The 18,048-nt window shown below is 36.7% G+C and overlaps 1 protein-coding gene across 1 annotated transcript in view; it reads right to left on the bottom strand.

Moving 5' to 3' along the window:
* Positions 1–15,402, bottom strand: part of LOC107707968 (rho-associated protein kinase 2-like) — a 24,343-nt gene extending 8,941 nt beyond the window's left edge. Inside the window, exons 1-21 of the mRNA XM_016512093.1 lie at positions 15,321–15,402; positions 12,218–12,318; positions 11,039–11,176; positions 9,940–10,200; positions 8,721–8,865; positions 6,013–6,151; positions 5,811–5,902; positions 4,667–4,826; positions 4,490–4,550; positions 4,275–4,286; positions 4,045–4,173; positions 3,741–3,965; positions 3,298–3,482; positions 3,081–3,150; positions 2,876–2,979; positions 2,156–2,342; positions 1,948–2,041; positions 1,565–1,659; positions 1,262–1,453; positions 1,004–1,172; positions 589–659 (exon numbers count right to left, since the gene is read on the bottom strand). Of these exons, the coding sequence (XP_016367579.1) occupies positions 589–659; positions 1,004–1,172; positions 1,262–1,453; positions 1,565–1,659; positions 1,948–2,041; positions 2,156–2,342; positions 2,876–2,979; positions 3,081–3,150; positions 3,298–3,482; positions 3,741–3,965; positions 4,045–4,173; positions 4,275–4,286; positions 4,490–4,550; positions 4,667–4,826; positions 5,811–5,902; positions 6,013–6,151; positions 8,721–8,865; positions 9,940–10,200; positions 11,039–11,176; positions 12,218–12,318; positions 15,321–15,396 (2,706 nt within the window). The 5' untranslated portion in view covers positions 15,397–15,402. The remainder of the gene's footprint in view (positions 1–588; positions 660–1,003; positions 1,173–1,261; positions 1,454–1,564; positions 1,660–1,947; positions 2,042–2,155; positions 2,343–2,875; positions 2,980–3,080; positions 3,151–3,297; positions 3,483–3,740; positions 3,966–4,044; positions 4,174–4,274; positions 4,287–4,489; positions 4,551–4,666; positions 4,827–5,810; positions 5,903–6,012; positions 6,152–8,720; positions 8,866–9,939; positions 10,201–11,038; positions 11,177–12,217; positions 12,319–15,320) is intronic.
* Positions 15,403–18,048: the final 2,646 nt, after the last annotated feature.

Raw genomic sequence — 18,048 nt, 5'->3', positions numbered from 1 at the left:
TTCTGTCTGGCCAAAAACGGACCGAATTTGCATGTTTGCAATTTGCAATTTGCCCTGCTGTAAATTTTGACCGTTTGATGAAAAACAAGCTTATGTGTATTCTACACATTTAAACAATTCAGATGTTATTTAGAATTATTTATGGAGCAGATAGAATACATATAATCATTTATTAATCAACTAGTTGACTTAACCCTTTTCTTAAATGCTGAAATGTGAGGTTTACCATTTTATGAAACTTTTTCAAAGCTTTATTTGAACATTTACATTAGATATTTCAACATGCTATTAAACTGTTGTCAGTCAAGTTGTCATTTAAAATCCGAACATCATTGGTAATGTTATTGTTTTAGTGATTATGCAAACAAAAGGTCATTTTATTTGTTGTTTGTTGATTTTAAATATAAAACTTGGTGAAATGATTTGTGTGTGTCAGTACTTTTTGAACATTTCCAGCACATTTTAACAATACCGTGATAATACTGATAACCGTGATCATTTTGGTCACTATAATCGTGATAAGAAATTTTCATACCGTTACATCCCTAATCCTTAGCTAACTACTTGTTTTAAACATGCAAAACATACCTTCCTTTCCCACCCGAAGCGTTTGGTGTTGTTCCTCACTGGTAAAGACAGCCAACCCTCCAGTCTTGTCTCTGTACAACACACAGAGAAAGACATGTATAATACAACAGAGCAGTTTTATAAAACTACATCAGAGAAAAGCCTGTCAAGGAAAAGCATAAGGTCTACGCAAGTCTTAAGAGGTCAAAAGGTCATGCACTGAACGCCATGCAGATCACCTGTAGGGTCAGGCTCTGCAGTGAGGTGAAGGGTGAAAGATCAAAAGTTGAACTGAGAACCAGACCAAAACTAAGCAGAGAGAAAGGAGGGTGACATGGAACGATGTGAAGAAAACACAAGGTAAGTGAATTAAAAAGAAAAGTTGTGAAAAAGGAAAACAGAATGAAAAGAAGTTTGGAAAAGGACTTCACCATACCTGGTACTGACTCGTCAGTGTCCATGTCTGGTCCACTGCTCATACTGGCAGAGTCGAGCGACTGGACGTTAAGAGAGTTCAACAGGCTGCGCAGCTGCTCAATGTCACTGTCTTTACTGTCCAGAGCCATCTGCAGCTCGATACGCACCTGAGACTCGTCTGCCAGTTGCTGCAGCAAAAATAAACAAGAGTAAGAAACAAGCATTCTGGCTATATGTCAAGCAGTGTGGCATTCTTCAGACTGATTAGTGGTGATACCGCTTGCATGTCGTTGATTTCTCTCTGGTATTTGATGATAGTGCTGTTGAGCTTCTCCTTCTCGGAACGCAGCTCCAGCTGCAACTTCCTGTTTTCTTTCTCCTTCCTCCTCACGTCTGTATCATTTCCACGGCGACTTCCACCACCTCTGACCTCCTTTCGGTTCATGATCTCTGCCAGCTTGTTCACTGCCTAGAGTAAAAAGCCAATAAAATTAAGAAAAAGTAGTAACTGAAGCAGTAAATACAAATCAACAAGCTCAATTTGATTCACATCTGCTACAAGGACAACATTATGGTGCACCTGTGTTTTGAGAGTTCTCTCTGACTGAAGCTGTTTCTCAAGGGCAAGTTTCACTTGAGTGATGGACTGCTCTTCATTCTTGAGATTCTGCAGGTCTGAAAATTAAAAATGTTCTCAGTCATCACAGAGACACAAAAAGCCAAATTCAGCCCCTGTGAAACCTGTTATTCAGCTGGAAACCTGAGTAAACAAATCAAAAAATCTAAAATAGTTAAGTAAAATCTAATTTTAAAATATTTTAAAATATTTTTATTTTAAAATGATTCAATTATGTAAAAAGTATATAATATAATATAATATAATATAATATAATATAATTAATATAATATAATATAATGGTTGACGTATTTAGCCACTATCAGTGTAAGATCTGGGTAACTTACAGTCCTGCGTTTCCTTTAGCTTGTTGTTGAGCTCTTCCTTCTCATTGGCCAGGTTTGCCACATCATTCGTCAATGTGCGATTAGCTTCCTCTAACTGTAGAAGGATGGGACAATTAAACCCAACACCATTCAATGTCCTCAAGACTGCTGCAAATCTAAATGTGATTTCTGTAACAGCGGCTAATAGCTGAAGTGTGGTGTAACTCACTGAGGTGATGGTGGTGTCTTTTTCAGCGAGCTCCTGTCTGTGTCTGGCCATCATCTCTTTGATCTCCAGCTCCTTCATGATCTTCTCCTTCTCCAGGTCGGAATACTGCTCCTCCGCAATGGAGCGCGCCAGCTGCTCTGAGTCAGCTTTCGTTAGTGTGATCTCCAACTGGGCCGCAAGAGAATCCCTGAGAATAAGATATGAGAAAAAGGTATACAGAATTTAAACCAAACATGTACACAATACATACAGGTGCATCTCAATAAATTAGAATGTCATGGAAAAGTTCATTTATTTCAGTAATTCAACTCAAATTGTGTTTTTTTTATTGGTCTTATTAAGTATTCTAATTTGTTGAGATAGTTAATTGGTGGGTTTTTGTTAAATGTGAGCCAAAATCATCACAATTAAAAGAACCAAAGACTTAAACTACTTCAGTCTGTGTGCATTGAATTTATTTAATACACGAGTTTCACAATTTGAGTTGAATTACTGAAATAAATGAACTTTTCCACGACATTCTAATTTATTGATATGCACCTGTACTTTCAATTTGCAATGTGATAAAAAATATATACTGGTATTTTGACAAAAAAATATATATATTGACATGTAATGAAAATTGTTTAAATTCTGTCATTTAAATTTTAATAATGAAACTGAACACATTTTGCACACTAGGCTATGGTGTTTCTTCTTGTTATTGAATATATATCTCACCTTTCCTCCTGAAGCTCCTGTAGGTTCTGTTGCATGTCTTTATAGAGTTTATTTCTCTCCTCACACTCTTCCTTCAGCTCCCGCACCTGTGTCTTGTACAGCGTCTACACACAAATGCACATACACACACACACATACACAGTCATGTTAGACCTTTTGAGTGTTTAGTTTGTTTCTGGAGGGAAAGAGTGTTTAGACTTCTTACAGAGAAATACTGCTCTGCTTCCAACTGATCCTGCAGTTCCTTCATCTGTCCATCAGAATCCTGACGCTCCCTAGGATCACAGAAAATTATCTAATACATATATAATTATTTCAATGTTTTTGCAAAAACAGAAGAGGTTCTCAATCACAAACTTAAGTTGTGTGTTTGTGAGTAAGGTAATGAATATTCAGTGAGTTCATATGCATGTGTTGCATACTTGCGCAGTTCCATAATTTGTTTTTCCAGGCTACGTTTGATTTCCAACAGGTGGTTTATCTCCTGTTTGAGCTGTTTCTCTGATGTTCGCAGGGTGCTGAGCTGCTGGTTCTGAATCTTCAGGTCATTCTGAGTCAAAGTGCGTTTCTGAACCTCTTGCTCAATCTTCAGACTGAGATTCTTCACCTAGAGAGAGAGAGAGAGAAAGCAGGAGAGTCTATTTAACTTTTTTGCAACAACTTTTATTGCGATGGAAAAAACAACAAGTCTTTGTTATATATGATAAACATGCTTCAAGTGAAATGACCGGCTCTGCATGTCAAAAATACACAAGTAAAAAAACGACTTTCCATTATAATACAAAGGAAGGATATTTACATATTTTTGTGGAAACCATGATGTTTTTTTTCAGGATTCTTTGATGAATAAAAAGTTCAAAAGAACAGTCTGCAGGTGGATGTTCTTCTCATTGGAGATGTGCGAGTTCTGGTTTTTCTTCTTCATTTCATCCAGCTGATCCCTCAGACTGTTCACTTCGTTCTCCAGACAGCGTTTGCGGTCGGCTTCACTCTCTGCCCTGCGGTGACTCTCTACGCTCTTGTGCTGTAGGAGAGCTTTCTCTCTCTCCAACTGTCTCAGAGTAGTCTCCAACCCTTTTCTGCTATTTATCTATAAACACATGTGGTAAGATTACTGCATATTCCTGCACACAAATTGCGGAGATCTCAGAGATGAAACACCCACTCACTTCTTCATCAAGCTCTTTGGTGATCTTCTCTAGGCGGCTACAGTTGCTTCTGTATTTTTGCTCCAGCTCATCTTTGGCCTGCATTTCATTGTTGAGCTGCTCTTCTAGAGAGTGAAGTTTCTTCTGGAGCTGAGTGGAAAATAAAGCAATTGAATATGGTATAAATCTCTTAAATATATAAATTACCTAACAAGATCTACATATTAAGCAGAGAGAAAGTGAATACTTACTGCTAAATTGTCCTGTGGGTAATAAAAATAGAAAGAAAGAAAAAAAAAGTTACAACCAATGCTGCAAGCAGCACTAATCAGTTTAAGTCCAAGTCTCATATTACGTCTCTAACCACCAGAGACTACTGTATGATGTAAATCCAGTCTCTACAGAGCATAATGCAGTTAAATTAAATGTATAAGCTGACGAAGGTGGGAGTGTATCGGTGTCATACCTCTGTCTTGGATGCTGGGTGATCTTTTTTCATTGCTGAACTGTTAACAGCATTCAACAACCTACACAAAAACACATCAGGTAATCTGTGACGGTAGTTATCAACTGGTTTTGCATCAGGACAACAAGTACAGATCCAACACTGTACCAAGAAATGAAAAAAAAAATCTGGTCTTACTGGTCTTCTTTAAAGTAGGTGAACCCCACAAATGGCAGCTGATTGCCAACGAAGGCTTTGGATGTGGGAAAGGTCTCTAATTCTCCTTTATCTTCCTCTATCTCATCGAAATTACTGGTGTCTATGTCACTGCTCAGCTCTGGAACCACAGGTGCTGCAGCTGGAGAGAGAAAGGACAAAAAAGGGTAACTGTGCGTTTATAACAGCTGATGTAAACAACACTGATAGTAGAGATAATAATAATAATAATATTGCTCATAAATGTACACTTCTACCTCACAGTCTTGCTTTGTCTTTAGTTGGGTAACACTGGAATACGAATGTGTATTGAGCACAGTTATTATAGTTTTAGAACTTTTTCATTTTTTTTTTTTTTATATCAGTTTAAATATGTTTGTTTTAATGGGACAAATAGTTGAGGTGTGCACTAATATTAATACTGAATACGAATACAAAAAATATTTTCTGCTAAATTTCATAGTTTCTAAAGAGAGATCTTTTGAAAGAACACTTCTTATTCAAAGAATGATATCAATACCCTTGTGAAAAATTACTAAATAAAAAATAAACAAATAAATTTAAAAAGTGTTACAGAAATAATACTTTCAAACAACATCCAAACTAACTAAATGGAAAGTTTTTGGACATTTAACTGCATGCTAGTTGAAACTAAATGCAATCAGCTGAACTTTTCCAACTCTTATCAATATTTCTATTGAATAAATATAAATATTTCTATTCTATATATTAACATGTGCTTCAGTGTGTCAAAATGATGTGCAAAAGATTATTTAAAAGGTTTAAAATTTCACTTTACATTAGAACTTTAGTGCACTTCTTAAAAAAAAAAGTTAAGAAATGTATTTAATGACATTTATTTCATTAATATTATATTACATGCAAGAAGAGTTTTTTTTTAACGTTTGTTTAGTTGTGCACTTTTTTCCACAAGGGCAATGTTCCATAAGGGCAATGTTCCATAAAGGCAAGAAGGTGTTTGAGAAACACATACATTCACTTTATTGATTTTTTAAACATTTTCCAGTGATATGACAAATTCCATAAACATTTTTATTACTTCAAAAATATTTTCTGTTTAAAATGCACTGTAAAACATATGCAAGTATGATGGACATTTACTCACTCTCTCTAATGGTGCTGAAGGTCCACTGGTCGTTTTTAAAGAAAGGATGTCTTTTAATTTCTTCTACGCCATTTCGACCCAGGCGAACCTCCCTACCAAATGCAAACATCCGCAAAAACATTTTGTCAAACAGGCGTGAACCCTGGCAGTTGACCATCAATATGGAAATACATGTACATCTATCTGTGCATGTAAAGCTCACCTGTCTGTTAGGAAGGCACAGATGATGTTTTTGGCTTCTTGAGAGATCTCAACGTCACCAGGAAAGTTAAGAGAGTTCTTATGGTCCATAATCTTACTATAGGTCCCCACCAGAGAATCGGCATAAAACGGTGTATCACCTACATACACAAATATTAATCTCATTTATTAAATCAATACCACGAATGCACAATTTAGGCAAATGCACAGATTCACATTCCTGACTCACCAACCATCCATTATAATACAAAGGAAGGATATTTACATATTTTTGTGGAAACCATGATGTTTTTTTTCAGGATTCTTTGATGAATAAAAAGTTCAAAAGAACAGCATTTATTTGAAACAGAAATGTTTTGTAACACCATAAATATCTTCTCTATCACTTTTAATCAGTTTAATGCATCCCTGGCCCTGCAGAATAAAAGTATAAAAAAATAAAAATAAAAAAATAATAAAAAAAAACATGCTGACCCCCAACTGATTTTTTAACAGTAGTGTAAATAAATAAATAAATGCAAAATACAGTTAGTTTCATGTCCAGTAAGAGACATTTACAGCCAGTAAATTTTCTCAGTTTACTGGCCATCTGCAGTTGTCGCAAAAATACATTTATATCCTCCACGCACCTCTTCTGTGAGTCTCTCCTTGTGTCGTCGCAGTTCCTCTAGTTTCTGCAGTGACTGTTTATAGTCGCAGTCAAGCATGGAGTTCTTCTTCTCCAGTTCTAACACCCTGTTCTCCACACGCAGTTTAGAGGAACGCTCCTCCTGCAGCTTCTGTTCCAGCTCTAGGTGAACACACACACACAGACAGACATGTTAACTAGCCATAAAATCTTTGTTAAATGTTTTAGAAAACCAGCAATTTCTCAAACAAATCTCCTTGAATGTAGCTCTTGACCAAACCACCGACTCTAAATCTAAAACACTATATTCTCCACGTAAACTTTACTGTCAAGCTTCCTGTTTTAATAGGAAATATGGAAACACACATAAAAAGAAAAAAAGTTCATTTCAATGGATCTTTAATCTCTTTAAACTCTCATACCCTTCACAGCCTCAGATTTCGCGCCTTCTATGGACTCGCTGATTTTGTTCTTGTCAGCAAGTCGAGCTTTTGTGGCCTTGTGTGCTGCCTCCTCCTGCTCCAAACCCTGCTGCAACATCTTCAGCTTATAGGTCATGTCAATCTGGTTGTTGCTCTTCTCCTATTGGGTGCATAAAACGAGGGGGAGGGACATTAGAAGAGCGGTTGGACATAAAACGCAATTAACAGTGAGTAAACCCCAGAAAATGAAGTCTGTAGCTTTCTAATAGCCATTTGTGTACAACATTATTTCAGCAGGGAATGCTGGGAATGATCAACACTGTGCGAGGAAGGCATTAATGACGTTTGAATCCACAACAGTAGCCTATAATGATGTCACAACTGTCTCAACAAGGAAGGAGGGAAATAAAAATGACTTGTTTACCTTTTCCAGGTCTGTAAGCTTCTCCTGAAGTTGCCTCTTCTCCGTCTCAGCTTTAGATAGTGCCTGTCTCACCTGTTTCACTTCCTCCTCCAAACCAGAGATGCGTGCTGCGGACAAGAGGTGAAATGTGGAAATATGAATATGGTTGAGTGTGAAATGAACACACACACATTCAAAACGGAGGATATGCACTTACCCTGTAGATCAGAGATAGTCTCAGAGCCCTGGGTTTGCTCTCGTTTCTCTGTGTCCAGCGCGGCCTGCAGGCTGATGTTCTCCCTCTCTAGCGTGAGCTTGTTGTTTTCTAGCATGCAGCATTTGTCCTGCAGTTCTCTCACGTGAGCCTCCAGCTGCTGCAGCTGTTTTGAGCTCTCTGTTTGAGATTTACGCAGTCGTGCAGCAGCATCAGATTCTGCCCGCAGTAACGCATTTGCCTCATCCAGCTGCCGGAGAGAGAAAGAGAGAGTTTATAATGGGGACATGACACTATGTTTCTAGGATCACTCTGTTACTTGATCACACATGAGAAAAACACATAGCCACGTGTTGCTCCAGGAAGACTGAAATTCTGGGAACTCTACTTTTAAGTAACTGAATGATGCTTTTAATAGACGCTGTATTAATCTGACTTAAGACTATGCAACAAAATGTCACAAGTATAAAATATTCACATAAATGTTTAATTTCCAAACCATTAAAAAAAAGACAAATGATAAACAAATATTTATTATATAATAGACTTATTTATTATATATATTATATTAATTACAGTTTAAACATTTGGGGTTGGAAGTCTCTTTTGCTCACCCAGGCTGGATTTATTTGATCAAAAATACAGTAAAAACAGTAATAGTGAAAAATTATTACAATTTAAAATAACTTTTCTATTTTAATATTTAAATAACTGTCTTCTGTATTTTAAAATGTAAATTATTCCTGGGATGGCAAAGCTAAAATTTCAGCTTCCATTATTCCAGTCTTCAGTGTCACATGATCACTCAGTTTTTTCAGGATTCTATGTGAACAGAAAGTTCAAATACCATTTTTTATATCACATTATAATTGTCTTTACAGGCACTTTTGATCAATTTAATGCATCCTTGCTGAATAAAAGCATCAGAGAATCGGCATAAAACGGTGTATCACCTACATACACAAATATTAATCTCATTTATTAAATCAATACCACGAATGCACAATTTAGGCAAATGCACAGATTCACATTCCTGACTCACCAACCAGCATCTCGTAGATAAATACTCCCACTGACCACCAGTCACACTCGCGTCCGTAGTATCCGTCCCCTCCCTGAGACTTGAGAACCTCCGGTGAGATGTAATCGGGGGTTCCGACCGCAGTGTCACAATGAACCATCCCCGTCTATCATCAACCAACCAATCAATAAGTCAACTGATAGGATCTTTGTCGATCTAGGTCTAGAGACTCAACACAGCAATATATACAATTTACAAAAAGTAATATCACATTACATTACACTTAAACGGATGTGTACTGGCACTAATTCAAATATTTTTCTTAGTGTGTAGTTCTGCTTCTCTACTCTAGATGGCACTATAATATCACCAAGCAGTATGTCCAGCCTAGTTTTTGTGGCTGGATTGTGGCACTAAATGGCATGGTCAGAAATGAACCAGGACTTGGGGGAAATAACGGGCAATAAAAGTGACATAAATGCCCCAGATATACAAAATGTGGGGCAAAAAAAAAAAAACATGTCCCTGTAGTGAATTTCATATATTTATATCTGTAACATAACATTTGATGTATTTCATAACCTTCTATTCTAGGCCTATCTAGTCTTGAGTTCAGTGCCCCTGCAGACACAGTAGCTATCAGATACCTACAATCTCAGAGGTGGCCACTGTTGAATAAATAGAAATATATTGATATATTTGCCGTTTTAAATTTTAGATTGGTGTTCACCTTCGGTGTTTTTATGGCTTGGATCTTTTTTCATGACTCCACCAAGCTCATAACACTTAAGTATCCCAGACCCATATATCCAATATTTTACAGCTATTGCTCTATAATTACCACATATAAAAGTGATAAAGAAGAAAATGTACAGTAATATGGGGGGTGGGGGGGGGGCTACATTTAATCTTTATTCAACATAAACTGAGCATTTTTAAAATACAACAGCTTCTTAGCCTCAGTATGACCCTAAGACCTCTGAACCCATCAGAGGTCTTCCTCACTCAGACATAAAGGAATGAGAGGAAGGCTGAGTTTTTCTTTGCTCCTTTGAGTTTGGACAAGAACTGGCATGCGTTCAAGGTATTTGTCATGCAATTACATCCAAGAGTGACCTAAAAATCCCTGCACTCAGGGTGAAAGCACCCGGTCAAAAGCTGACCAGAGCGAGCCTGAGGTTTTGATGAGAGTCTGTGAACTACTGAAATTTGGCATTGCAATAACTGGTTATCCTCTTACCCCATCCATTTTCATGCATGTCCCAAAGTCAGCAAGTTTGAGGTGTCCGTAGCGGTCCAGTAGCATGTTGTCCGGTTTGACATCTCGGTGAATAAAGCCCATGGAGTGAATGGCGTCCAGAGCCAACACAACCTCAGCAGTGTAAAACTTTGCCCACTTCTCTGGAACGTCGTATGTACTGGTGAGATTGACAAGATCTCCTCCTGGCATATATTCCATTACCATGTAGAGAGAACGGTCATCCTGGAACGCACAGCACAGCTGAGGAAAAGATGAGAAAGAATTGAGAAAAGAGAAAGAATTATTATTATTAATTAATTTATTTATTTTTGTGTATGATTGTGTTGTGATCAAACTAGAGATACCCTGATATATTTTTAGTCCAGTTAACATAACACATAATTTAACTTTTAGCATTTTAACTGGAGCAGCTAGCTAATTAATTTAAATAATATAATATGATAGTAATAATCATAATAGAAATTAGTAAAAACATACACTATCGTTTTGGGTTGTAATGATAGTTTTTTTTTTTTATGTTTCTTAAAGAAGCCTCTTCTGCTCACCAAGGATGCTTTTGTGATATAGTAAATACAGTAAAAACAGCAAATCTATAAAATATAATTACACTTTAAAATAACCGTTTTCTACTTTAATAGAATTTAAAATGTAATTTATTCCTGTGATGGCAAAGCTGAATGTTCAGCAGCCATTACTCCGGTCTTGAGTGTCACACAATCCTTCAGAAATCATTCTAATATGCTGATTTGGCTCTCAAGAAACATTTCTTGTTGTTATACAGTAAATGTTAAAAAAAATTGATTCTAAAAAATGATTCTTTTGATCAATTTAATGCATCCTTGCTATATTAAATTATTAATTTCTTTACATAAAAATCTTACTGTTCCCTAACTTTTTGATGATAGTGTGCATATTGGATAGTCATGTGATATTTAACACTTGGAAACAGCATATTCCTTATATTCATAGATCAAATCATAGTGAGTATTCGTGTGTGAAAAAACATTGTTGCACATGTGAGGGGACTTTCAAAAAGGCTTTGGCTTCAAAAAAAGATGTCAGCGGCAGCGCATCTTACCTGCACGACCCATGGGCTGTCAGCAAACGCCATGATGTCACGTTCCTCCCAAAAGAAGGCAGAATCTGAACGTTTGATCATTTCAAACTTGCTGAGCACCTTCATTGCATACACCTTCTGAGAGGCCTTATGCCTAACCTACACAAACACACAACCAGATCATAACAAACTACATCACATTAGGGATGTAACGGTATGAACAACAACAACAACATTGCATGCTGCTTCTGCGTCAGACTGATGCTGGCTGGACAGGATTTACCGGGAGTTTTCAAAATCGCGATAATCAGTTTTGATGATAATTAAATTTTAAATGGTAATACTAACCGTCAGGGTATTTTATCGTGATTTATCGTGAAACCGGTTATCGTTCCATCCCTACATCACATACCTTCTGTGAGAATACTAGTGAGACGTTCACTAATGCATTACTAACAAACTACATTATTCAATTTCTAACAGGCCTTGTGCCTCACTCCCAAAACGATTTAAAATTAGAACTAATAAATACTCTGTGAGAGGCTGTTTTGCCTTCAACACAGACAAGCCACATTTTAAAGCACCCTCTGTTGTTGTGCTTTAGGCATAACGCACCCACACAGCCCCTGTCAGACAACTGACAGAGGAGAATACTGGGTAATCATGTTGTTTGTGTCTGCAGGCTTGTCCAGACGTATCCCACTGCATCTCTCCCCTGACTATCACAAACACACACCCAGAGTGACGACACAATACAAAACTACACATGCTTTCTTTTTTATATCTGACATGTAAATACACAATTACATGAGGTCCCATTCGACAGGAACCACACAGAACTGCTTGCAGCATTTGGATGAATGTGCACAAACTTAACCCATCCATACAGATTACACATTACATTACTTAAAGTGTGGCTATTAATAGATCTAAATAATTGCAATTAATCTCATTTTAATGGAGTTAACATAGTGCTTTCAAAATGTGATGCATCGAGGAACATGTCGATGCCGCAGATTTATTTAGCAGTGTATGTGCAACTTATATGTGTAAATAAATTGCCTTTGCACTAAATTTACTAATAAAATAGGTACAGGATTATAACATCAGACACAAAAGAAAGAAACCGTGGGAAAGATTTGTAAGTTTTCTTAGCAGTCAACACATATACGTTTAAATGCATCCTGAAAGTTTCCTTACCAGCTGGACTTCTCCAAATGCTCCTCTACCGATCACCTTCACTCGGTCAAAATCATCTGGCTTCATCTGGAGCTCCCTTATTTGGCCCATAACCTTCTCATCTGTACACACAACACATTAAAATCACATTTCCTTGGTCATGTCATGAACAGCCAGATTTAGTTTTCCGGTGACCTGTCAGGTCTGTTAATAGTAATGACTGAATAATATAAAATATACATAATTATAATATAAATAATATAAAATAATTATTATTATTTAAAAATTATCAAGTATTTACCCATAATACCCCTTAATCAGGGTAGTGCCATATTTAATTTTTGACAGGAATGAAAAAGAGGCTGTAAGGAATGGAAGTACATGCATTCAATGGATTGTACTGTTGACAAAACGTCTTTCTGAAAAACTTTTTAGATTTCAGGCTCAATAAAACAGACTTCATTTTGAAAGTTGCGAGCTGGGAAAATTACATGATTTAGGACCTTTATACAGTGCAAGCCATTGTAAAGACATTAAATCTATCCCTCACTGCTTCATTTTCATTTGCATTAAATTCAATATGACGTCTAACCTGACTAAGTTCTATTGGCCAATTAACTGAAGTGTTTTAAGTGTTTTTAAATATTTTTGATTATTTTTTTTTGCATAAATCTCATTTGTTATCCTTAATGTTATCATTCTAGTTTTTTGTGAGGAAAAATGACAATGGATATATCTATACACACACACCTCTCTCTCTCTCTCTCTCTCTCTCTATATATATATATATATATACAGGTGCATCTCAATAAATCAGAATGTCGTGGAAAAGTTCATTTATTTCAGTAATTCAACTCTTTGTGAAAATTGTGAAACTCGTGTATTAAATAAATTCAATGCACACAGACTGAAGTAGTTTAAGTCTTTGGTTCTTTTAATTGTGATGATTTTGGCTCACATTTAACAAAAACCCACCAATTCACAACAAATTAGAATACTTCATAAGACCAATAAAAAAAACATTTTTAGTGAATTGTTGGCCTTCTGGAAAGTATGTTCATTTACTGCATATGTACTCAATACTTGGTAGGGGCTCATTTTGCTTTAATTACTGCCTCAATTCAGCGTGGCATGGAGGTGATCAGTTTGTAGCACTGCTGAGGTGGTATGGAAGCCCAGGTTTCTTTGACAGTGGCCTTCAGCTCATCTACATTTTTTGGTCTCTTGTTTCTCATTTTCCTCTTGACAATACCATAGATTCTCTATCGGGTTCAGGTCTGGTGAGTTTGCTGGCCAGTCAAGCACACCAACACCATGGTCATTTAACCAACTTTTGGTGCTTTTGGCAGTGTGAGCAGGTGCCAAATCCTGCTGGAAAATGAAATCAGCATCTTCAAAAAGCTGGTCAGCAGAAGGAAGCATGAAGTGCTCCAAAATTTATTGGTAAACGGGTGCAGTAGTAGGCGGAACTAATGCGCAAACGGCAATCTCATTGGCTGGCGCTCACCTATTATCGTCCCTGTTTTGATTTCAGCAAATCAGTTCGAGCGAACGCACACAACCTGATTAATATTCATGATCCATTAGCTTATTAATCCTTGGTGCGTTTTATATGGTTCTTATTGGTAGAATTCGTATCATTATTATCTAATCAGTATTTTTGTTAGTTTTTCCCCAATTTAAATTTTTTTTTTTTACAGAAACACTGAATGACCAAAAAAGCACCACCACCAGTCCGAAGTTCAGTTAAAATTACTAATATGCATTCATACATGGTTATCAAGTTTTAATTCTAATTACTAAAGTTCTATCATTAAATAATATTGATTATCATATTACAATGCTTGACTGACTGATGTTAAGAGTGTACTTTCAGATATTTATAAAACGGTGCCATTTTACATATATATACACTTTTTTTTTTTTTTTTCATTCTGGCGAGTAAACAAAAAAATGTACTAGCCAATGGCGATTCAATTGCCAAGGTGTCCGTAGAGGGCTGCACCTGTATACATTTTAAACAGCACATGAATTATAATTGGCCTGCAAAAAAGATTCATTGATCCATTGTCGTTTTTCTCACAAATGCACCTCCCACTATCCCCCCACTATACCTCAACAAATCTTCAGTATATACTGTAATGTTCAGTAGTTACTCATCAAACATTGAGCATGTTTAGTGTGAAATCAACATCAGGAATGACAAGTATCAAAGGCCAGTGCAGAGAGTTCACACAGTCTGGATGAGAGGACTGTTGAGTCACAATCTCTCTTCCAAACCAAACATTATAATGTCCATACAGCCCTACTGGTCTCCATGACAACAGGCAGAATCAGGAACAAAATTGGGACAGAATGTGATAATTAGTCAAAAGTTTAATAGCGCTTGAATAGAACACAGACACAGATGCGTTCACACAGACATGGTACTGGCTACTGAATTTAAACAAATATCAATGATAACTTAAGAAAAATGTAATACTACATTTTTGGGAACAAATGCCAAATTACATGAACTGTGTTGAAAAATATAATACATGTCAGCATCCATCCATCCAACCATTCTCCAAACTGCTTGCTCAACGGTCTGGCATGGGGATGCTGAAGCCTATCTAAAGGTACTGGATGACCAGTCCATCACAGAGCAAATATTACAGCACCTGGTATTCCCATACGGTCTCTAATTTTCACCAAACCAAAACTTCTTTAGCTTATGAGAATGTGCACATCCAGAACTGTACAGTCAAACTTTGCTAAATGTGCGAGACCTAAAAATGAAAGCCTGCAAGTGTCCTGCAAAGAACTGCACAGGAAGTGCATTAAAATCCTCCATGACATCAACTCCAAGCCATTTCTTCATACCAAACACACACAAAAATGCAATTTTCACCATCTGTGTTGACAGTTCATTATTTATGTGATGAGCTTCAGTGTTGTAAAGTGAGGGGCCCAAATTAGGAAGAGCCACTCAAAACAATTCAACTCAAATAAATGCTGTTGATGTTGTAGCAGGAAGCAGCCTCATTGTAAAACTTGATGCCACCATTAAGTATTTCCTTAGCCCGCAGAATAACACAGAACAACAATCAGAGAAAAACATGGCCTCTTAAAAGCAGATACTCACATCTATTCAAGAAGGTCTCGATGTTCTTATTTTTACGCAAGGCCGGAAAGTCCAAATCTAAAACCAGGGCATTCATGGAATCCTGAAACAGAAAGACAAATACTTTGAGTAACGCATTAAAATAACGGTCTCCTTGCAAATAGCATTTATTCAAAGCGAACATGTCTGTTTTTCTTACACAACCTTTGAAAATTTGTGAAGCAAATTATCTACAATTTTTTTAGTCATTTCTAATTCCATTCATTTTTACAATACTTTTCATTTATGTCAACCTTTGTCAAAACTTGTTTGCCACCCATTTTTGCCACATCATTATAAATTTAAACTTTTTTTTTTTTGCTAATTTTCTGGCAAAAGTGCTGCTGGCATCCTATACGCTATAAAAATCAATAAAGGTCCGATCAAATAAACTGCTACGAAAGGCCAGTGTAGAAGAATTGCTCTTAGAAGTATGATCTTAATTCATATCTTTCCTTAATTCTAAACATTATTCATTGCATACATATACTTCGTAGTAGACACCCTTAACTCCTTTCTGCTGTCTGTTGTTCTGTTGTCGGTGTTTCTTTGTTTGAATATGGCGCTTATCACATGCTGTGTGGTATCGGCGTTTGGTATCGGGGCATTTTAACGAGTACGAGTACGAGTACAGGAGTTCAGTATCGGGTCCAATCGGTATCGGTGCATCCCTAGTTTTAATGATAAAATCACATGTGCTCTGGATGCATGCATATAAACTTTTGTCACAACCACTCCACACAACAGAAAAACGTCAGAGAATCAAAACCAGTACATAAAATGAGAAGCAATTCATGTAAATAATTGTAGCCAAGCAATTTAACAATTTAATCTAATCCCATCTGGTTTCTGTTTTGGAAATGTTTATTTGTCTAGGGGGAAAAAAACTAATGTTAAGTGATATCTCTTTTACTTAAACCCTGAGTGGAATGAGTTACAGGCATATTTCAAGGACAGGAAGTTTAATGGCTAGGCAGAACTTCCAGCCTGAAGAAATTAAGATTGATAAATCAGCAAGGCTTTACAGTCAGTAGATAATAAAAGAACATCCACTTCTCTTGACAAAACCTGATCTGACAAGTCATTCATCACTTTTTTTTTTATTACAGCCTTTGTTACCCAGAGCACACTTCACCTTTTTTGGGCATCTAGATTATGTTCTGCCCTGAGGGAATGCAGCGTATAATGAACGGAAATGCATTTACAACAATTAAGCAGACATTGAGGCCACCAGGCCCATGGATTTGTTCCTGCACATGCAGACTGAGGTGATGGGTGGCGGTTTCGGCACTGCTGCGCTTGTAAAGCGCTTTGAAGCAAGACCAGGTCTGTTGTGACCGACATACCAGGCATGGTCTCGCTGGAAACCCTTACCCTTACCGGAAAAGCATTCGGAATGTCCAGCAGCCACACCTCTCCCCCTCCTCTCCCTTTTTCACTCTCTCTCCTGCCCTGCCTTCAACTTCCAAAAGTTCTCTACCCTTTACTGCACAATATGAAATCTTTATGGACACAAATCTTCAATCTCTTTCTTTATAAATGCATCTGTTCTGTCTCACTTTACTCTATAGTAGGGCTGGACGATATGGCCGAAATTGATATCACGATATATTTCTTAATTTCGGTCCTCTGCCAGCAGGAGGCGCTTTTAGAGTGATAAAACTAGCGGTGTCTCCAGTAATGGCTGTAATCAAAGCAGCTCCGCTCATGAATACTACTTTATCAGATCAAATGAAAATGCCATCGAAACTTTTCTGAAGACAGTCAATTCCCTTCAGAGATACATTCATATAAAACACCCGCGGCGTGTTATGATTTTGAAACGTGCAGTTTCACGTTTCAAAGTCAAACGGCACAAATAAATCAATGTATGGGAAACACTGGTAATGTATATCGAAATATCGGAAATGTGTTTAAAAATCATATCACCGTTATTGAAAAAAATGATATAGTTTCACGTTTCAAAGTCAAACGGCACAAATAAATCAATGTATGGGAAACACTGGTAATGTATATCGAAATATCGGAAATGTGTTTAAAAATCATATCACCGTTATTGAAAAAAATGATATCGCGATACATATTGATATTGAATTATTGTCCAGCCCTACTCTATAGCAGGGCAGGGTGATATATATCAGATAGAACCACCATTGTTAACATAGTGATGATTATAATGCACTTTTTATTTGGCCATTAGACTGCACCAGTAGGCCAGATTTGCTCCATGTCATGACTACAAGACATTTTAATGACATATGACTATTTCATATTTTACCAGCATCTAATGATGATGGTTATTTTACGTCATGATGATTTGGCATCATAATGATGATGCTTCTTTTTTCTTTCCAAGTTTGGGAACAAAAAAGGTTTTAGTGAATTAAATATAATGATATCATATATATATATATATATAATTATTATAAGTTTATTAAATAAATAATTTGGACCCACTTTATATTAAGTGTTTTTAACTACTATGTACAAACATTTAAACTATTTAAATCATTTGCACTTACTGTTCACAAACATGGTTTTATTACACACAAACACCTGCATGTAATTAAATCTATAATTTCTGTAATTACATCTATAACTACACTGCTGACCCTACCCCTACCCCTTAACCCACCCTTAACCATAACACAAGACCTGTTCCTAACCTTCACTGTAACCCACCTCACTAGCATCAAAAGCTATTTGCAAT

Source organism: Sinocyclocheilus rhinocerous, unplaced genomic scaffold, assembly GCF_001515625.1.
Source record: "Sinocyclocheilus rhinocerous isolate Xijiao unplaced genomic scaffold, SAMN03320098_v1.1 scaffold1243, whole genome shotgun sequence".
In the NCBI taxonomy this organism is placed as follows: Eukaryota; Metazoa; Chordata; class Actinopteri; order Cypriniformes; family Cyprinidae; genus Sinocyclocheilus; species Sinocyclocheilus rhinocerous.
This window is presented reverse-complemented; position numbering and strand designations above follow the sequence as displayed.